Source organism: Orycteropus afer, unplaced genomic scaffold (assembly GCF_000298275.1).
Source record: "Orycteropus afer afer isolate SDZICR_OR568_19922 unplaced genomic scaffold, OryAfe1.0 scaffold00545, whole genome shotgun sequence".
In the NCBI taxonomy this organism is placed as follows: domain Eukaryota; kingdom Metazoa; phylum Chordata; class Mammalia; order Tubulidentata; family Orycteropodidae; genus Orycteropus; species Orycteropus afer.
The window spans coordinates 1,534,149-1,551,535 of record NW_006922132.1 but is presented as its reverse complement, the minus strand read 5'-3'; the positions used below and the strand labels follow the sequence as shown (position 1 = coordinate 1,551,535).

The 17,387-nt window shown below is 36.5% G+C and overlaps 1 protein-coding gene across 1 annotated transcript in view; it reads left to right on the top strand.

Moving 5' to 3' along the window:
* Positions 1-17,387, top strand: part of ARHGEF12 (Rho guanine nucleotide exchange factor 12) — a 135,596-nt gene that overhangs the window by 25,066 nt on the left and 93,143 nt on the right. Inside the window, exons 7-17 of the mRNA XM_007955910.1 lie at positions 1,879-1,953; positions 3,794-3,886; positions 6,736-6,846; positions 7,146-7,244; positions 10,573-10,615; positions 10,917-11,022; positions 11,649-11,786; positions 12,472-12,504; positions 12,828-12,942; positions 14,808-14,913; positions 16,219-16,431. Coding sequence (XP_007954101.1) covers positions 1,879-1,953; positions 3,794-3,886; positions 6,736-6,846; positions 7,146-7,244; positions 10,573-10,615; positions 10,917-11,022; positions 11,649-11,786; positions 12,472-12,504; positions 12,828-12,942; positions 14,808-14,913; positions 16,219-16,431 — 1,132 coding nt within the window. The remainder of the gene's footprint in view (positions 1-1,878; positions 1,954-3,793; positions 3,887-6,735; positions 6,847-7,145; positions 7,245-10,572; positions 10,616-10,916; positions 11,023-11,648; positions 11,787-12,471; positions 12,505-12,827; positions 12,943-14,807; positions 14,914-16,218; positions 16,432-17,387) is intronic.

Sequence of the window (17,387 nt, the reverse complement as noted above, 5' to 3'; positions counted from 1 at the left end):
TGCTAGTTGGGGTTTAGTCCACTTCTATATCCTTCCCTTCAAGGCTCAGGGGTCCAGGATTATCTTCTGTGTCTGTGTTAATTGGTTTCCCTTTTCCTTGTTGGAGCGGGTCTGTGCAGTCTTTCTGCCTAGTCCTCCATCTTGCCAGAACCGCCACTGGATTATTTTAAGGTAAATCCTAGGTAGTTTGAATTAGAATCCAGTCAAGTTTTTCACTTTACCTTTGGTTGAGGAGTACTTGCTTGGTTGATCTATTTTTTTTCCCCTTGCCATTTTTATGTTAAAGAAACTGAGTCCCAAGTCGTATCCAGCATAATAACTCACATTCTAATAGTATTTTCATAGTTCTTAACATATTTCTCTGTTTTTTATTTCCTGAAAACTGATAGATTTACTTTTGATCAGATTAAGGTTTGGCAGTGGTCGCCATTGTGATTTGGCGAGAATAGTTCATATGGTACTGTGTATTTCCTATGCCATCATGTTAGAAGGTAGATGTCTGGTTGTTTCTTTAATGTGTTAGGTGATCTCAATACAATTTCTTCATTACAAAGTTCCCCATCAAGCTTTCATCTCATGTGGCAATTGATAATCAAAATGCCTAGATCCATTATTTAATTAAGAGCACCAAAGTGGTAATGTTATCATTTTTGTCTTTTTGCATTTGTGAGATAGAATTTTAAAAAGAAAAATTTTCCCTCATTAGCTATTAGGTTACACTAAAATATAGCTTATACAGAAATACAGGAATTCTTTCTGTTTATGTATTTGTTTTCAGAAGAGTTGATACCCTAACAAATTTCACAGTTGACCATTAAGAAGGGTGTACGTGTTAAAATCCTATTTTAACATATTTGCTTGTTGTGTTTCAGTCCATTATAGTCATTACTCTTTTTGATGCTCAGATTGGTCCCCCCCCCCTTTTTTTTTCTTTGCTGGTTGGGAGTCCCTTCAATATGTATTCCATGTTCTTTTGACACGATCTCCCAGTATCTTTGATAGCTTCATTGCATTTTTGGTGTGACAAGATTTTATTCTCTTTTTTTTATGTCTCATTTCTGAGACCCAGAGTCATCCATTTCTCAGAGATGGGGCTTATATTTGAAACTCCTGTTTTCTGTGTGGTCTGTTGGTACATGTATGAAGAGCATGTATCTGTCTCCCCTATTGGCATTACTATAGAAGTCTCTTACTTCTCATTTCCACCTGCTGAAAGATGACTGCTGTTGCTTTGAGGTGCTTTTCATCCTTCCAGAGTGCATTTTCTGCATGTCACATAGCCTATTTTTTTTAATAGATTATCCCAAACATACCTGTGTATCTTACAAAAATCTATACAACAGTTTTCACATGAGGTAGTAACAGAAAAGCAAGCAGAAGCTTAATTTCAATTCTATAAATAGAACAAAAAATGCTTTTAACTTAGAAAGAACAGTAGTGTAAGAAGGAGAGAGCTAACAGTAGAGTTTGATTTGACATAACAAGTTTGACATGTATAATATATTCAGTTAGAGCTTAGTTGGTAGAAAACTAGTCTTCAGGTTTGGAGATTAGGTAAAACTGTTCTTTTGGTCCTGTGTATGAGATGTATAATATATTCATTTAGAGCTTAGTTGGTAGAAAACTAGTCTTCAGGTTTGGAGATTAGGTAAAACTGTTCTTTTGGTCCTGTGGTATTTTATCAACGTAAAACTTAAACATTGAGAGAATAAGTGATTTGCTCAAAGTCAAGAAGAAAGTAACAAAGCCAGGAATTACATGAAGGATATTTAGTAGCTTCAAAGACAAATAGGAAATTCAGAACATTATTCACACTATTTTTCCTTATCCCTTTGTGATGAGCCTGTTGAAATTAGCTAAATGCCTTTTTTGCCTTAGAGCCCCAGAAGTGGACCGAAAGAAAGGATTTATCTAGAGGAAAGCCCAGACAAAAGTGAAGTTATTCAGGATACCGTGAGTATAAAATGCATGTAATGATACTACTTTCTTTACCTATCTTTATACTTAAGTGATAATAGAAATATCTGATAATTTACATATTCTTAGTTGAATGATTTTAGTGTTCTGATTTTTTGTTAGACTTGCTTAAAGTTTTATAGTTATATTTTAAAAAAAAGTTTTATAGTAAAATATTTAAAGGAATTTTGTGATGTATTAATTGTTACTTAGCAACATAAGGACTACTGAAAAATCATAGACATCTAATCAAATGTACAATCAGAAGTTTCCTCTAAACTGATTTCTGTTGTTCTACCTTTTCTTTTTTAATTATTAAAGCCTTAGAGTACCAAAAAAAAAAAAAGTAGTAAAAAAGATAAAATCAAGTTTCAGAGATGCATGCATATACATTGTATTGCAACATAGGTAAGGAGGGAAGAGCTACAGCTACGTATTATTCACTCTGTTTATAACTTGTAGATCCACTTACATCCCTAGTTTCAGTATAACAGCTGTGCGGATAACTCCAAAATCATCATTTCTAGCCCTACTGTTTTTGCTGAATTCAAGAGCCTACATATTTAACTTCTGTCAGATTTAAACCAAACTTATTCTTTTCCTATTTCTCTCAAAATTCATATTCCTCTTAATGCTGTGTCGTCTTTTTGATTTTGGTACTTGTGATTTTCAAACATTTTTTTTATATATTAAACATTTATACCCCTACACTACCTTTTATCATGTTGAATCCAACTTAGTTAATAAATAGTTGAGCTATTGCATGGTGATGCCATCTGCCAACCTGCAATTTCTTTCTACAGTTTTGCTCTTTGTTACTATAGCAGTATTCGTATGATTCCTTGGAAAATTTTACCTCGTTTTGCCGGTGATTTTCAAGCAGGCTTGATTCTGCCCTCCAGGGGACATTTGGCAGTGTTTGGGAACATTTTTGATTGTCTTGACTGGGGAGCTGCTACTGGCATCTAGTGGATGGCTATAGGCCAGGAATGTTGGTTAATACCTTGCAATGTACAGGATAGTCCCCACAACAAAAATTACTTGGCCCAAATGTCAAGTTGAAAAACATTGCATTATACTCTTATGAAAGTAACTGAAAAATGCAAAAAATAATAGGATTCAGCAATAACTTTCACGTGACATTAATGGAAATCTTTGGTTAGTACTTTTGAAGTGCAAACTTTGCCTTATAATTTCTGCTCTCATTTCCCTTTGTCCTTTTATCCACATTCACTTTTATTATTTATTTATTTGTTACAAATATTTATGTAAGCCAACTTCACTTTTTTTCTGTAACAAGGTATATATGAATTAATAAATGAAGTATTCAGAATCGGATAGCCAAGGCTATAGTGGGTAAAGAGCAAATGTTCTTTCCACTAAGAAGCAGTTAGCACTATTGTGGTGGTCTTCAGTGCTAAAATGATTCATGGTCTTGAAAATTGAGAACTAATACTTTGAAAATAAAGTTGTTGTTGTTGTTAGTTGCCCTCTAGTTGATTCTGACTCATGACAGCACCATGTGTGCAGAGTATAACTGCTCCATGGGGTTTTCAAGGCTGTATCATCAGGTCTGTCTTCCAAGGGGCCTCTGAGTGGGTTCAAATCACCAGTCATTTGGCTAGTCGTCAAGTGCTAAACTGTTAGTTTATGTGACCCAGGGACTCCTTGAAAATAAAGTATGAACCTTAAAAAAAAAAAGTGAACAAAACCCCAAAGCTTTAATAATTAAAAAGGTTGAATCATGTCTTTTTTTTAATGTCAGTTTGGCTTTACTCCTTCTCTGAAGTTTGACCATCAGGTAATTTTTCTTTTCTTTTTTGCTGAATACTACTAGGATACACAATCACTTATTGGGAGTCCTCCAACCCGTATAGCACCTCATATTATTGGAGCAGAGGATGATGATTTTGGTACTGAACATGAACAGGTGATGACATTTTTTCTAAAAAATAATTCTGTGTGATGTCTGATTTGCTGTGAAAATAAACACTTTCTGGAGCTTGAAATGACTTTGTAAGAACTTGAAGTTACTCCCTTGAGTTAATTGCGTATGTCAGCTTTGACCAGTAGGAATGTCTTTGCTTTTGAAGCTGGTAAGAGTTAGGTCATTGACTTATATCTAAGTATTTTGTTTTTTAGTGAGTATTATTATAAATGGTATGTATGTGTGTGTGTATATATACATATACATATATATTTTTTAATTTCAAATTCTAATTGTTCATTCATGGTGTGTATGTGTGTGTGTGTATGTATATATATATATACATACACACACACACACACCACACATGCTCTCATAGCATAGTGCCTAAGGCACTTGACTACTAACCAGAAGGCTGGCAGTTCAAACCCACCAACCACTCCTTGGAAGGAAGTTGGGCAGTCTACTTCCGTAGTGATACCGCCTCGGAAACTCAAGGAGGGGTTGCTATGAGTCGGGTCTGACTTGATGGCAGATAACAACAACAACAAAAACATACATACACACATACATATGGGAATTTGATTAGCTTGGTTATTGACCTTATATCCTGAAGTATTAGTTAAACTCACTTACTATTTCATTGAATTTTTTTTAAGTTCTTTAGGATTTTCTACATATTCAGCTATGTTCCAAACAGTATACTTGTTGTTGTTGTTGTTGTTATTTGCCATCGAGTTGGCCCCGACTCATAGCGACCCCTCTTTGGGTTTCCGAGGCAGTATCACTATGGAAGTAGAAATGCCCAACCTTCCTTCCGAGGAGTGGCTGGTGGGTTTGAACCTCCAGCCTTCTGGTTAGCAGTCAAGTGCCTTAGGCACTATGCTACCAGAGCTCCTAACAGTATACTTATTCTTGCCTAATTGCAGTGGCTAGGCCTTCCAATGTGAGGTTAAATTGGAGTGATGAATCAAGACAGCCTTGTCTTATTCCTGATCTTAGGGAGAAAGCATTCATTCTCTTTACCAGTCTGATATTAGCTGTAGTTTTTTGTAGATGCCCTTTATTAAGCTAAAGAAGTTTCCTTCTGTTCTTTGTTTACTAAGAGTTTTTATCATAAATGAATATTGAATTTAATCATATGCTTTTTCTTGGTCTGTTAATATAGTAAGTTACATTGATTAATATTTGAATGTTGAGGGGTTTAAAAAAAGTTGCCATCAAGTCTGACCCATGGGGACCCCATATGTTAGAGTACATCTGTGCTCCAAAGAGTTTTTAATCATAGATTTTTCAGAAGTAGATTGCCGGACCTTTCTTCTAAGATACCTTTGGGTAGACTTGAACCTCCAGCCTTTCAGCTAGCAGCTGAGCATGATAGTTATTTATACCACCCAGAGACTCCGTTTGAATATAGAACAAGTTTTTTAATTCCTTGAGTGAACCCCAATTGATTGTAATGTTTTATCCATTTTGTATATTGCTGGATTTAATTTGCTATTTTACCATGAATTTTTATGTCTATGTTAATGAGGAATATTGGTCTGTAGTTTTCTTTCTGTGTGATGTCTCTTTTATGTGATGCCACTGCTAGGTTTTAGTATTTGGGTAATTCTGGCCTTATAGAATGAATATTCCCTCCTTTTCTGTTTTCTGGGAAAGATTGATTAAAACTGATGTTATTTGTTGCTTATGTTTATTTGGTAGAATTCTCCAGTAAATCTGGGTCTGGAGTTTTCTTTTTTGGAAGGTTTGTAAGAGTTAGGTCATTGTGCAGTTAATAAACACAAACTGAACCCATTGCCATTAAGTTGATTCCAACTCAGGGTGACCCTGTAGGACAGAATAGAACTGCACTACAGGATTGCCAAGGCTATAAATCTTTACAGAAGCAGCCTGCCTCATCTTTCTCCCGCAGAGTAGCTAGTGGGTTTGAACCGCCGACCTTTTGGTTAGCAACCAAATGCTTTAACCACTGCACCACCGGAGCTCCTTGACAAATCAATGTTGTTGTTGTTGTTATGTGCCGTCGAGTCAGATCTGACTCATAGCAACCCCTCCTTGGGTTTCTGAGGCAGTATTACTACAGAAATAGAATGCCCCATCTTCCCTCCGAGGAGTGGCTGGTGGGTTTGAACCACCAACCTTCTGGTTAGCAGTCAAGTGCCTTAGGCACTATGCTACCAGAGCTCCCTGAGTAATCAATAGTAATTTGTAATTTTTTTCCAATGGGAAAACTAAAGATCCTTATCCAGATTATTTTCTTAGGTTAACTTTCTTTTCTGGTTTATTGTAATGTGAAAAGTTACATGGAAATTGTGATGCTAGCTTACCTAAACTATTACTGTTCTCTGTGCTCATTGTATTTATAGAATATACAAACATTCTAGGAATTCCCTACTGAAAATCATACAATTCTGCTTTCCACCTTCATTTCTGCAATTAGTCCAATAGTAAAAGAAAAGAGCTATTTTATTGTTAGGTAAAAAGCTTTCCATTATATTTTCATAAATGTTGTTAGACTGTTTTCCACATACAGATTCACAGATACCTGAGCTCCTTAAAATCATCTTCGTAATTCCATTCTCTCAAGATGATCTTTTTTCCAACCTATCCCCAAGAGATGATGCATTTTGAGATGAAGAGATTCCATAGTCTCTATTGTTAATAAAATCTAGTGAAAATATTAAAATCTTGAATTTTTGAAAGATCTGACTTAATTTTTTAAATCTGATTTAAAATGTAAAATAATTCAGATGGGGGAAAGTGAAAATGGTTCTGTTAAGTTGAACCTATGGTATAATTTGATTTATGTATTGGAGTTACTGATAAATAACTATTTCTTTTTCTAGATCAATGGACAGTGCAGCTGTTTCCAGAGCATTGAACTGCTAAAATCTCGCCCTGCTCACTTGGCTGTTTTCTTACATCATGTGGTTTCACAGTTTGACCCTGCAACATTGGTAATATATTTTATGATTTAGCCAATTTAGAGATATTATATTGATTCATATACTATTCAGCTTTTCGTATATTCATAATAAATGACAGACTTTTTTCAGTCTTTCAGACATGTAAGTATAGATGTAAAAGATACTTAAAATGTTATTAATTAATTTTTTATTGAAGACTTTATTAAATGGTGATAAGGGTATTGTTATGGTGACCTACCTATTCCAAACATTCCTACTCAGTGAAGATGTAGCAGACTACACTTTTTGTGACTTCTCACTGTAACTTTCCATTTTGTTCTCTATTGCAGCTCTGTTATCTCTATTCAGACCTGTATAAACAGACCAATTCCAAGGAGACTCGTCGAGTCTTCCTTGAGTTTCACCAGTTCTTCTTGGATCGATCTGCAGTAAGTTGTCAAGTTAATATTATAATCTTTGCTTCAGCACATTGAATTATTGGCCTCCTGTTTCTAATCTGCCCTTCCTGGTTTTTGGAATTTATTGTGTTCTCTGACATATGTATTACATCTCAATTATTAATTGATGTTTTTACTCTTTTATTAAAGTCCTTTGATGAATGTAAATATTTAGTTTTGATGAGGTCCCAGTTACCTTAACATCCTTACATCCATTTGTTTTCTGACTCATGTATTTGTTGCTGTATTTGATAGTGTCTCTTTCAAACAAAAAAATTAGGTCATATAGCTTCATCCCTATATTCATTTATTGATTACTCTTGATTTATTTTTTCATCCTTTCTATATCAGTTGTAGGAGCTCTGGTAGTGCTCCTTAGGTAGTGCCTAAGGCATTTGACTGCTAACCAGAGGGCTAGCGGTTCAAACCCACCAGCTACTTCTTGGAAGGAAGGTTGGGCAATCTACTTCTGTAGTGATACCACCTCAGTAACCCAAGGAGAGGTCACGACTCAATGGCACATAACAACAACAACATATCAGTTGTAGGCATGTGAATTCTCACAGTATATGTATATTTGGGTTTATATGCATATACTTAACCAGAGTGAGGGAGTGAGAAAGAGATCATATGATATACATACATTATATATTAGGATGTAAGGAATAATGCTTGCATAATTGAACTGTGACTGGTGTTTTTGAAGTTTGGAGGTACAAATTTAACTAAAAAGTGATGGAAAAGATGTCACTCATGGTGAAATAAACAATAACATTATTTTATTTTACCAGTGGAAATCTTAATAAGGTTTTTAAACTCTAGAAGTTTTATTATTAGCCTTGTTGTAGGGTAAATAGCAAAACAAACCCGCTGCCACTAAGTTGATTCCACCTCATAGTGACCTTATAGTGTAAAGTAGGACTGCCTCATCTTTCTCCCATGAAGCTTTGGGTAGATTCAAACCACCATCCTTTTGGTTAATAGCCCAGTGCTTTAACCTCAGTGCCAGCAGAGCTTCTTGTTAGCCCTTGGTGCTTCCTGGGTAATCATGATGCACTTCCCTAGTCCTTCCAGTTTTGCAGTTCTCTTAGATAACTATTTCATACCTTCAGTCTCTTGAAACCTCCATCACTTCCTCTCCATCCTTTTCTCGGCTGATGACCTTGTTATTTATTTATTTATTTATTTGAGAAATTTAAAACATATAGAAGAGAACTTCTATGGCATTCATCTCCTGTCTCCATCATACTCTGCCTTAGTTATTGATTGATTGTCTACAGTCTTCTTTAATATCAACTCTTCCCCTTGTGCACTAGATTTTTTTTTTATTTCCTCATACTTACTCAAAGACCTTGTTGTGACAGTTATTTCTTCTTTCTGTTTTTTATTTTCTATTGAATCTTTCCCATTAGCATACAAACATTATTATTTCTCCTTTCTTCAAACAAACACACAAATCCATTTTGGTTCCATTTCTCTCTCCTGGTCCTGTCCCATTTTCTTCACATTCCTTTACAAAGTAGCCTGCTAAATATAATTACCTTCTCAGTCGGGCCCTTTGTGACCATCCTCCTTCAAATTTCACCCCTTCGCTTTCTGTCACCTTTCCTGCTTTATTTCTGTCCATATTGTTGTTGTTGTTATGTGCCGTTGAGTCAGACCCGACTCATAGCGACCCCTCCGTGGGTTTCCGAGGTGGTATCACTATGGAGGTAGAATACCCAACCTTCCTTCCAAGGAGTGTTTGGTGGATTTGAACCGCCAGCCTTCTGGTTAGCAGTCAAGTGCCTTAGGCATTATGCTACTAGAACTCCTATTTCTGTTCATAGAACTTATGTATTATTTATTTATTCATTTATTTTTATTTATCTATATTCCTGCTCTTCTACCTTGAGTATAAATTCCATCAGGGCAGATATATTTGTCTGTTTGTTCACTACTGCATCTCCAACATTGAACACATCTTAACACATAGTGAGCACTATTTGAATCTCACATTTCTTAACAGAACTCCAAGCTAAGTTAAAACTTTACATTTTACTAGTTATGGTCTAAGTCTATCATTAAAGTGTAACCAGAATTCTGATTAATTCTCTAATTCTTTTAGTACTACAGGTGATATTTCTTTCCTATAAATACCCATATACACAAATGGACATTTGTATATTTTTTGCACTTGTGCTAGAAGTATTTTTAAGAAAGTGGATTTGTGCTACCACATGGTGTCATCAACTAAAGAGAAAGCTTTATTTAAAACCCATTTCATTTTTATTTAAATGAATAAGAGATCTCTAATTCTTGGCAGTGATTTATTTTAAAACTTAAAACCTCAGACCTTAAAGGAATTGTTTAATTTCTGGAAGTAGTACACATACTATATAAAATAAGTGTAAAGAGGTTAAGATATTTCCTCTAAATGCAAATTAATACATTTTTTCCAGACATTCCCCAAATTGATGAGGGAAAAACACAGCAGCCTGGTAAAGGGATCAAAAACTACAGTTATTATCATGAAAATCCTAGCTAAGAAGAGGTAAATTATAATAACCTTAGTTAGTTCAACAGTAAGTTACTAGAGATATAAGACTCCAAAAACTCAACATTGTCATCTAATATCTTCTCATTGGCAATATGACTATTATGATGATTCTTTAACTTAATGTAGAAAAATTATTGTATTCTATAGTGTATCTCAAACACATAAAATAAAAATCATGATTATGTATGAGAAAATTTTTCTTACAATAATATACACAATATTTAAGTTTTACCTATATTGATTTGAATGATGTATAACTGATTATGGGAGCTCTGGTAGCATAGTACCTAAGGCACTTGACTGCTAACCAGAAGGCTGGCAGTTCAAACCCACAAGCCACTCCTTGGAAGGGAGGTTGGGCAGTCTACTTCCATAGTGATACTGCCTCGGAAACCCGAGGAGGGGTCGCTATGAGTCGGGTCCGACTCGATGGCACATAGCAACAACAACGTAACTGATTATATGACCAATGATTCCCGAAAGCGAAAGCCATTGTCTTCATTAAGAATAAATATGGCACGGACACATTCAGTAACCTAGTGAAATCACTGTAGATATTTTCTTTGCAGCATGATCCTTGGGAAAAGGGTTTATTTTCAAGTTTAAACAATAGAATGCTTCACAGCTATGAAATTTGGATGAATGAAATGCAGTAAATGTGTGGATATGCTTTTAAGAACAGGTTTCCTTAATTGTATCCCTTTAGTTTATATAAGCACTTACATACTGCTTGAAAAGCCCTTCATGCTATTTCATGTTTTGTTTGCATTTTTGTTTTAGCACCTGAAAGTTTCTGTTCCTGATGAAATATCTACAGATCTAGGTAAGTTGGGAGCACCAATATCCTGGAGTATTACTTTTCTGTAGATAAGTAGCTTATCTCTAAAGAAGGTTTTATGTGTCATGTAGTGACTAGTTGGTTACCTGAAACAGAAAGAGAGTTTATGATACATTTAAAGGCAATTGAAATCTGAATTCTGAATCCAAATATGTAAAAAGTATTGAAGAACTTCTCTTTGGGTTATTCTAAGTTAAATTTGCACCAAGTAGCTTTGATATGTTGCTAGCTGTAATGCACAAAGCATACCTTTAGATGAAATACTTCTTTCCTTTTCATAATGCAGAGAAAAGAAGACCTGAGCTTATTCCTGAGGATCTACATCGCCATTATATCCAAACTATGCAAGAAAGAGTCCACCCAGAAGTTCAGAGGCACTTGGAAGATTTTCGGTAATCTTAGTAATCTTGAGCTGATAGGGTCCTTCTGAATTAATTTTTTTTTCCTCATAGGAAAAGGTTACACATTTAATCCTTATCTTAAAACAAAAAGACTCAGTTGCTGTCAAGTTGATTGCAACCTCATGTGTAGAGTAGAACTACACCATAGAGTTTCCAAGGCTGTGACCTTTTGGAAGCAGGCCTTTCTTCTGAGATACCTCTGAACCATCAACCTTACAGTTAGTAATTAAGTGCTTGACTGTTTGCCTCACCTAGGGACTCCCTCCTTATCTTAGCACACTAGATAGAACATATGGTCTTTCTTACTATATTAAAACATAATGAACATCTGGAGTCAAAGGATTAGAGTGGAACTGAGAGTCTGTGGTCTATTCCAGGTGCTTTCAGAATTTGAGCTCAGTACTATGCCTGTGCTAAGTATGCTCCTTTAGGATATGTGTTCTATTGAATGAGTGTCTCTAGAATTTTTTTCCTCTGGTATGGGTGATAATGGGCACAAATGTGTCATTTGGCCTGTTGCTGGAAACTCATGACTATGGGGTTTCTGATAAGACATCATCAGAGGAAAATGTTTTTTCTCTTAAGTTATATCAGGAAATTTCTCCTATTCTCTTTAGGCAAAAACGTAGTATGGGACTGACTTTGGCTGAAAGTGAGTTGACTAAACTTGATGCAGAGCGAGACAAGGACCGGGTAACTTTGGAGAAGGAACGGGCATGTGCAGAACATATTGTTGCCAAAATTGAAGAAGTGTTGTAAGTAATAGAAGTATATGTGGAAATGCCCTCTTTACTGAGATGCTGGGAGCTCTGGTAGTATAGTGCCTAAGGCACTTGACTGCTAACCAGAAGGCTGGTGGTTCAAACCCTCCAGCCACTCCTTGGAAGGAAGATGGGGCAATCTACTTCCATAGTGATACTGCCTCGGAAACCCAAGGAGGGGTCACTATGAGTCGGGTCCAACTCAATGGAACATAACAACAACAACAACAACACTGAAATGCTAATTATGCTTGAAGTACGCATTGAACAAATTTAGAAGGAATGTCAGATTGTATGTGGAGCTGTTTATTTTGTCACAGTGCTTGAGAAACTGGAAATTTTTTCCTATTTTATTTTTGATGAAGTTCTTGTGTTTCTTTTTTATGGGTGTTGATTCATTGAGTAAGTCTAAAATTTCTAATCATTGATCAAAAATAAGTTGTATATTTTCATGGCTTTGGAAATATTTTTTGGTATATAACATATACACTTGATCTGAGTATGACAAGCATGTTAGTCCCTTTGTGGATTAGAGTTCTTTCGGTGTTTTATTCTATGTGACAGATTTAGGGTAGGGCACGAGGCATTCAGCTCTGTTCTGTTGTTTCAGATATCTGGGTTTAATAACAACTCTTTTATTAAACTCTCATATTTCATGTTTAAACGTTTTTGCTTTTAGGATGACTGCTCAGGCTGTAGAAGAAGACAAGAGGTAATACAACCTTTTATCCTGGGATTTTAAGAAAACAAACAAACTGTATTTTCTCCTGTCAGGCCTATAAGTTATGAATTATTTCTTCTATCTTAAAAATACAGGCTGTGGTCTCCCTCTGGTGGCCTGTTGTCTAATATCCTGGTATCTTGAATGGAATCCTTTTCTGTCTACAGTGAATAGACAGTTCCTTATTTTTTTGTTTCATAAATTAATTCTAGGAAGTCCATTGTTGGAGTTTTGGAGTTAATGTCATTTTATGACTTTATTCTAATCACACTCCCATCTCAGAAGTCTTATTTTACTAACCCCTTCCTTTCCAGTTCAACAATGCAGTATGTCATTCTCATGTACATGAAACATTTGGGAGTAAAAGTGAAAGAGCCTCGAAATTTAGAGCACAAGCGAGGTCGGATTGGATTCCTTCCAAAAATCAAGGTGAGACCAGAATAATAATAGAGGGGTCAGGTCTCTGTACTTCTACTTTTTTAAAAATAATATTTTATTGTGGTTTTGGTGAAAGTTTACAGAGAAAGTTAGGTTCCCATTTGACAAATTCTTTACAAATTGTTTAGTTGACGTTATTACATTTTTCACAGTGAGTCAACATTCTCTTTAATTGCATTCTAGTTGCTCCATTCCCAGTACTCTAGTTTCCCTGTCCCCTTGTCTTCTCGTCTTTGCTTTAGAATAATTGTTGACCTTTTGGTCTCATATAGATGATTTTGCAATGGAGCACTGCACTCATGGGTAATATCCTTTATTTTGTGTGCCAGTCTGTTTCACTAAAAGGTGACTTCAGCATAGTTTCATTTGAGGGTTTAAAGAGTATCTTGGGGTGATAGTCTCAGGGAGTCCTCTAGTCTCAACTAGTCCACTAAGTCTGGACTTTTTAAGAGCTTGAATTCTCTTCTACATTTTCCTCCTGTTCTAGCAGGGTCCATCTATTATGGCCTTGATAAAAACAGTTGATAGTTGTACCTGAGCACCATCTAGTTCTTTTGGTCTCAGGGTAGATGAGGCTATGGTTCATGTAGGCTATTAGCCCTGGAGACTAGTTTTCTTTTTTGAGACTTTGCTTTCCTTCTTTCTGTTTTGTTCCTGACAAGTAGAGACCAATAGTTATATTTTAGATGGTTGCTTGCAAGCTTTTAAGATCCCAGATGCTGCTCACCTCACTAGGATGCAGAACATGAAGTTTGTGAACTATATATTGACTGAATTGTCCCAGGAGACTAAGGGTCTCTGTGCTTCTTTACATTTGGTTATAGTGGTTTCCTTTTCTTAATTGTTAGTGCTAGGTGTACTAAAAGGAGCTCTGGTAGCGTAGTGCCTAAGGCACTTGACTGCTAACCAGAAGGCTGGCAGTTCAAACCCACCAGCCACTCCTTGGAAGGAAGATAGGGCAATCTACTTCTGTAGTGATACTGCCTAAGAAACCCAAGGAGGGGTCGCTGTGAGTTGGGTCTGACTCGACGGCAAATAACAACAACAACAACAAGGTGTATTAATGGGAGCTCTGGTGGTGTAGTGCCTAAGGTATTTGACTGCTAACCAGAAGGCTGGCAGCTCAAACCCACCAGCCAGTCCTCGGAAGGAAGGTTGGACAATCTACTTCTGTAGTGATACCACCTCAGAAACCCAAAGGGAGGGGTCGCTATGAGTCAGATCAGCTTCATGGCAGTGAGTTTTGTTTTGTCTTGTTTTAGGTATACTGATAATTAAAAGATATGGTCCTTATTCTCAAAAAACTGAAAATCTAGTGAGAAATTCTGAGTAAGAGCAAATTATTAGAGAACATGAAAAGTGTGAATAGTGGTTTACACAGAGTGCCATCTCCCAGCTCCTTAGTGCCTTATGCTCTTTTTTTTATGGTATCGTTATATTTCATAATTATTTTTGTGTTTGTTTAATGTTTATTAGATTGTGACTCTATGAGGGAGAGGACCTAGTCTGTTTCTTCATCATTGTAACACCAGCTTTTTGCATTGCGCCTTCACACATTATAAGCTTAGTAAATGAATGTGAGTGAGTGAATTGCATAGAACAAGTTCCTGATAAATATGCTGTCAAACTACCTTTTTATTTTCCAGTCAGCTCTGAAGGACTTCAGAAGACACCTTCAGTTTGATATGTACATAACACTGTGTGCCCACTGCTAATGAGTGCTATCTTTGTGTCCTTTATTTACATTTAACAAGTTTCTTTCAGTTGACCATCAGAATTGCATTCTGTGTTTGAAAGCAGTAAAATTAATCTATTTGTACACATTTCTTACGTTTCTAATTGTCTGTCCACTCTAGCAGAGTATGAAAAAAGATAGGGAAGGCGAAGAGAAAGGGAAGCGAAGAGGATTCACCAGCATCCTGGGACCTCCAAGGAGACCAAGCCGCCATGACAACAGTGCAAGTATGTTGAAGTTTGAAATGTTACATTCCCACCATTCCATGCAGTCTTAATTTAAGAGACTCATTTAGCTAGAATGAATTGCTGGAGAAGACTACACTTCTGGTAAACTAATTAATTAGTAAACTAATTCCTCTTAACTTCCAATGTACCTTGTTTTTTCAGTGTTATTTCTGAACTTAGTACTCCTGTGTATCTACGTAATTGTCATAAACATCTTCTTTAATGCAATATAGTATTATATCAGTTGCCTATAATGTACTTACCTGTTCTGATTTTGTTTGCATTCAATTCATGATTGTTAATAAATTAAGAAAACAAAGTGTGCGTACACCTCTCCAACATATTATGCTTCATCTCTTTATACATATATTACTGACTCTCTCCACACTTCTTATGTGATCCATCCACCTCTCTGTTGTGCTTTATTTCGTGATCTAGGGGGAGAATAATGAGGCCCTGTTGTGGTTCTCAACCTTGGCAGTAATGTATTTTTAAACATTACCTTAGTTTGGATGGGGGTTGTGAGCAGTGATACTGAACATCCCATATAATGAGGAATTATCACTCAAATGCCAGTCGTTCCTTTTGTTGAGAAACACTGAGAAGATGACAGAGATTTTCAGAAAGAAGGTTAAGATGGAGGATTTCACAGATATTTACCATGAGTTCAAGGGGGTACAGAAGAAGAATTTTAAGAATTAGGGAAGATGGGGTTAGATTAGGAATGTACAAAGCTATGTACGAATGTGCAGTGCTATGGGGGATGATGACCTGAGAGATTTTAGCCATTTATGGTGACTGATACGAATAGGGATAAAGAAAAGAGTGGGGATTAGTCTGGATGATCTCTAATGCATATTGTGGTAAGGAAGTTGTGGGCATTGGAGGAAAAGTGGGGTGAGAGGCCTGCTAAGAGTTCACAGAGTTTAAGGCTTTGCCTTCACTCTTTTACCAATGAGTACAGCTCCTTAGGTATCTCTCAGCATTCTCTCTGCTCTCCTCACTGTTGATCTCCTCATCCACTTTGCTTATAACCCTTCTTCTTCATCTCCCCCTCTCCTTTTCTCTTCATCCCTCCTCTATCTCTTCCCTCTCTCCTTCACCCTCTCCATCTCTTCTCTTCTTTCTCTTTCTCCGTCTTTCCCTCCATCTGTCTGTCTATCTCTAACTGTATAATAATTCATCTTATATTGTTCTAGGGCCCACCATGTTCCAGACATTTTTCAGATCCTTTTACATTATTAAATGTATTTTTTTAAAAACTGTTTTGCAGCACAGATCATTGACCATTGTTTTTCTGTTCAGTTGGCAGAGCCATGGAACTACAGAAGCAACGCCACCCTAAACACTTATCCACACTCTCATCTGTGAGTCCTGAACCTCAGGAATCTGCTAAGTTACGCCAGAGTGGATTAGCAAATGAAGGAACAGATATTGGATATCCTCCTGCCAATCCTGTGTCCTCTATGGCTGTAGGGTCCACTCTTTTCCAGGAAGGAGGGAAAGAGAACGATATAGGTGAGCTAATGCTATCATTCAACTTAACTAAGTACCATGATTTTAAAACAAATCATGGTGTTTTAGTCAACACTGAATCCTAATGTAATTTAGTTTTAACATCTTACTATTCTATAACCAGTGACAAATATGTGAAACCAGAAAACCAAACTCATTGTTGCTGAGTTGGTTTTGACTCATGGCAAACTCATGTTGCGGAGTAGGACTGCTCCATAGGTTTTTGTTGACTGAAATCTGTATGGAAGCAGATCACCAGGCCTTTCTTTCACAGTACCACTGGGTGGGTTCAAACTGCCAACCTTTAGTTAGTAATTGAGTGTAAACCACTTGTGCCACCTAAAGACCTATAGATACATACATGCTGAGTGATAATTTCTAATTCTTATTCATTCAAAAAGTATTTATTGAACTCTCTAGAGGTCAGGTGTCAGGCATTAGCTTTGTATTAGATGTTAGCATACAATAATGATACATAGTTTTTTACCCTATACAGCTTAGTCTCATGGGGGAGACAGTCCCACAGATAAATTTCAAATTGTGTTAACTCCAGTAAAAGAAAGGGAATGAGAGGGTTGAGGGGACAGGTTAGTAGATAGAGGCAATGTGGAGGGTCTTAAGGAAGACTTTTTAAAAGTCTAATGTGCTAGACTTTTTTTTTTTTTTTTTTAGATGTTAAGGGGAAGCCAGTTGAGAAGAAGAGGTTGAAAATGTGGGAGACAGAGGGTATCACCAATAGCAAAAAGTTTTGAGAAGGAGATGGAATGCAGAAGTTATGTGAAAGACAAGCTTATTAGCTGAGAGTGAGGATTTAAGAAGGGAGCTCTGCTAGCATAGTGCCTAAAGCACTTGAGTGCTAACCAGAAGGCTGGTGGTTCCAACCCACCAGCCACTCCTCAGAAGGAAGGTTGGGCAATCTACTTCCATAGTGATACTGCCTCGGAAACCCAAGGAGGGGT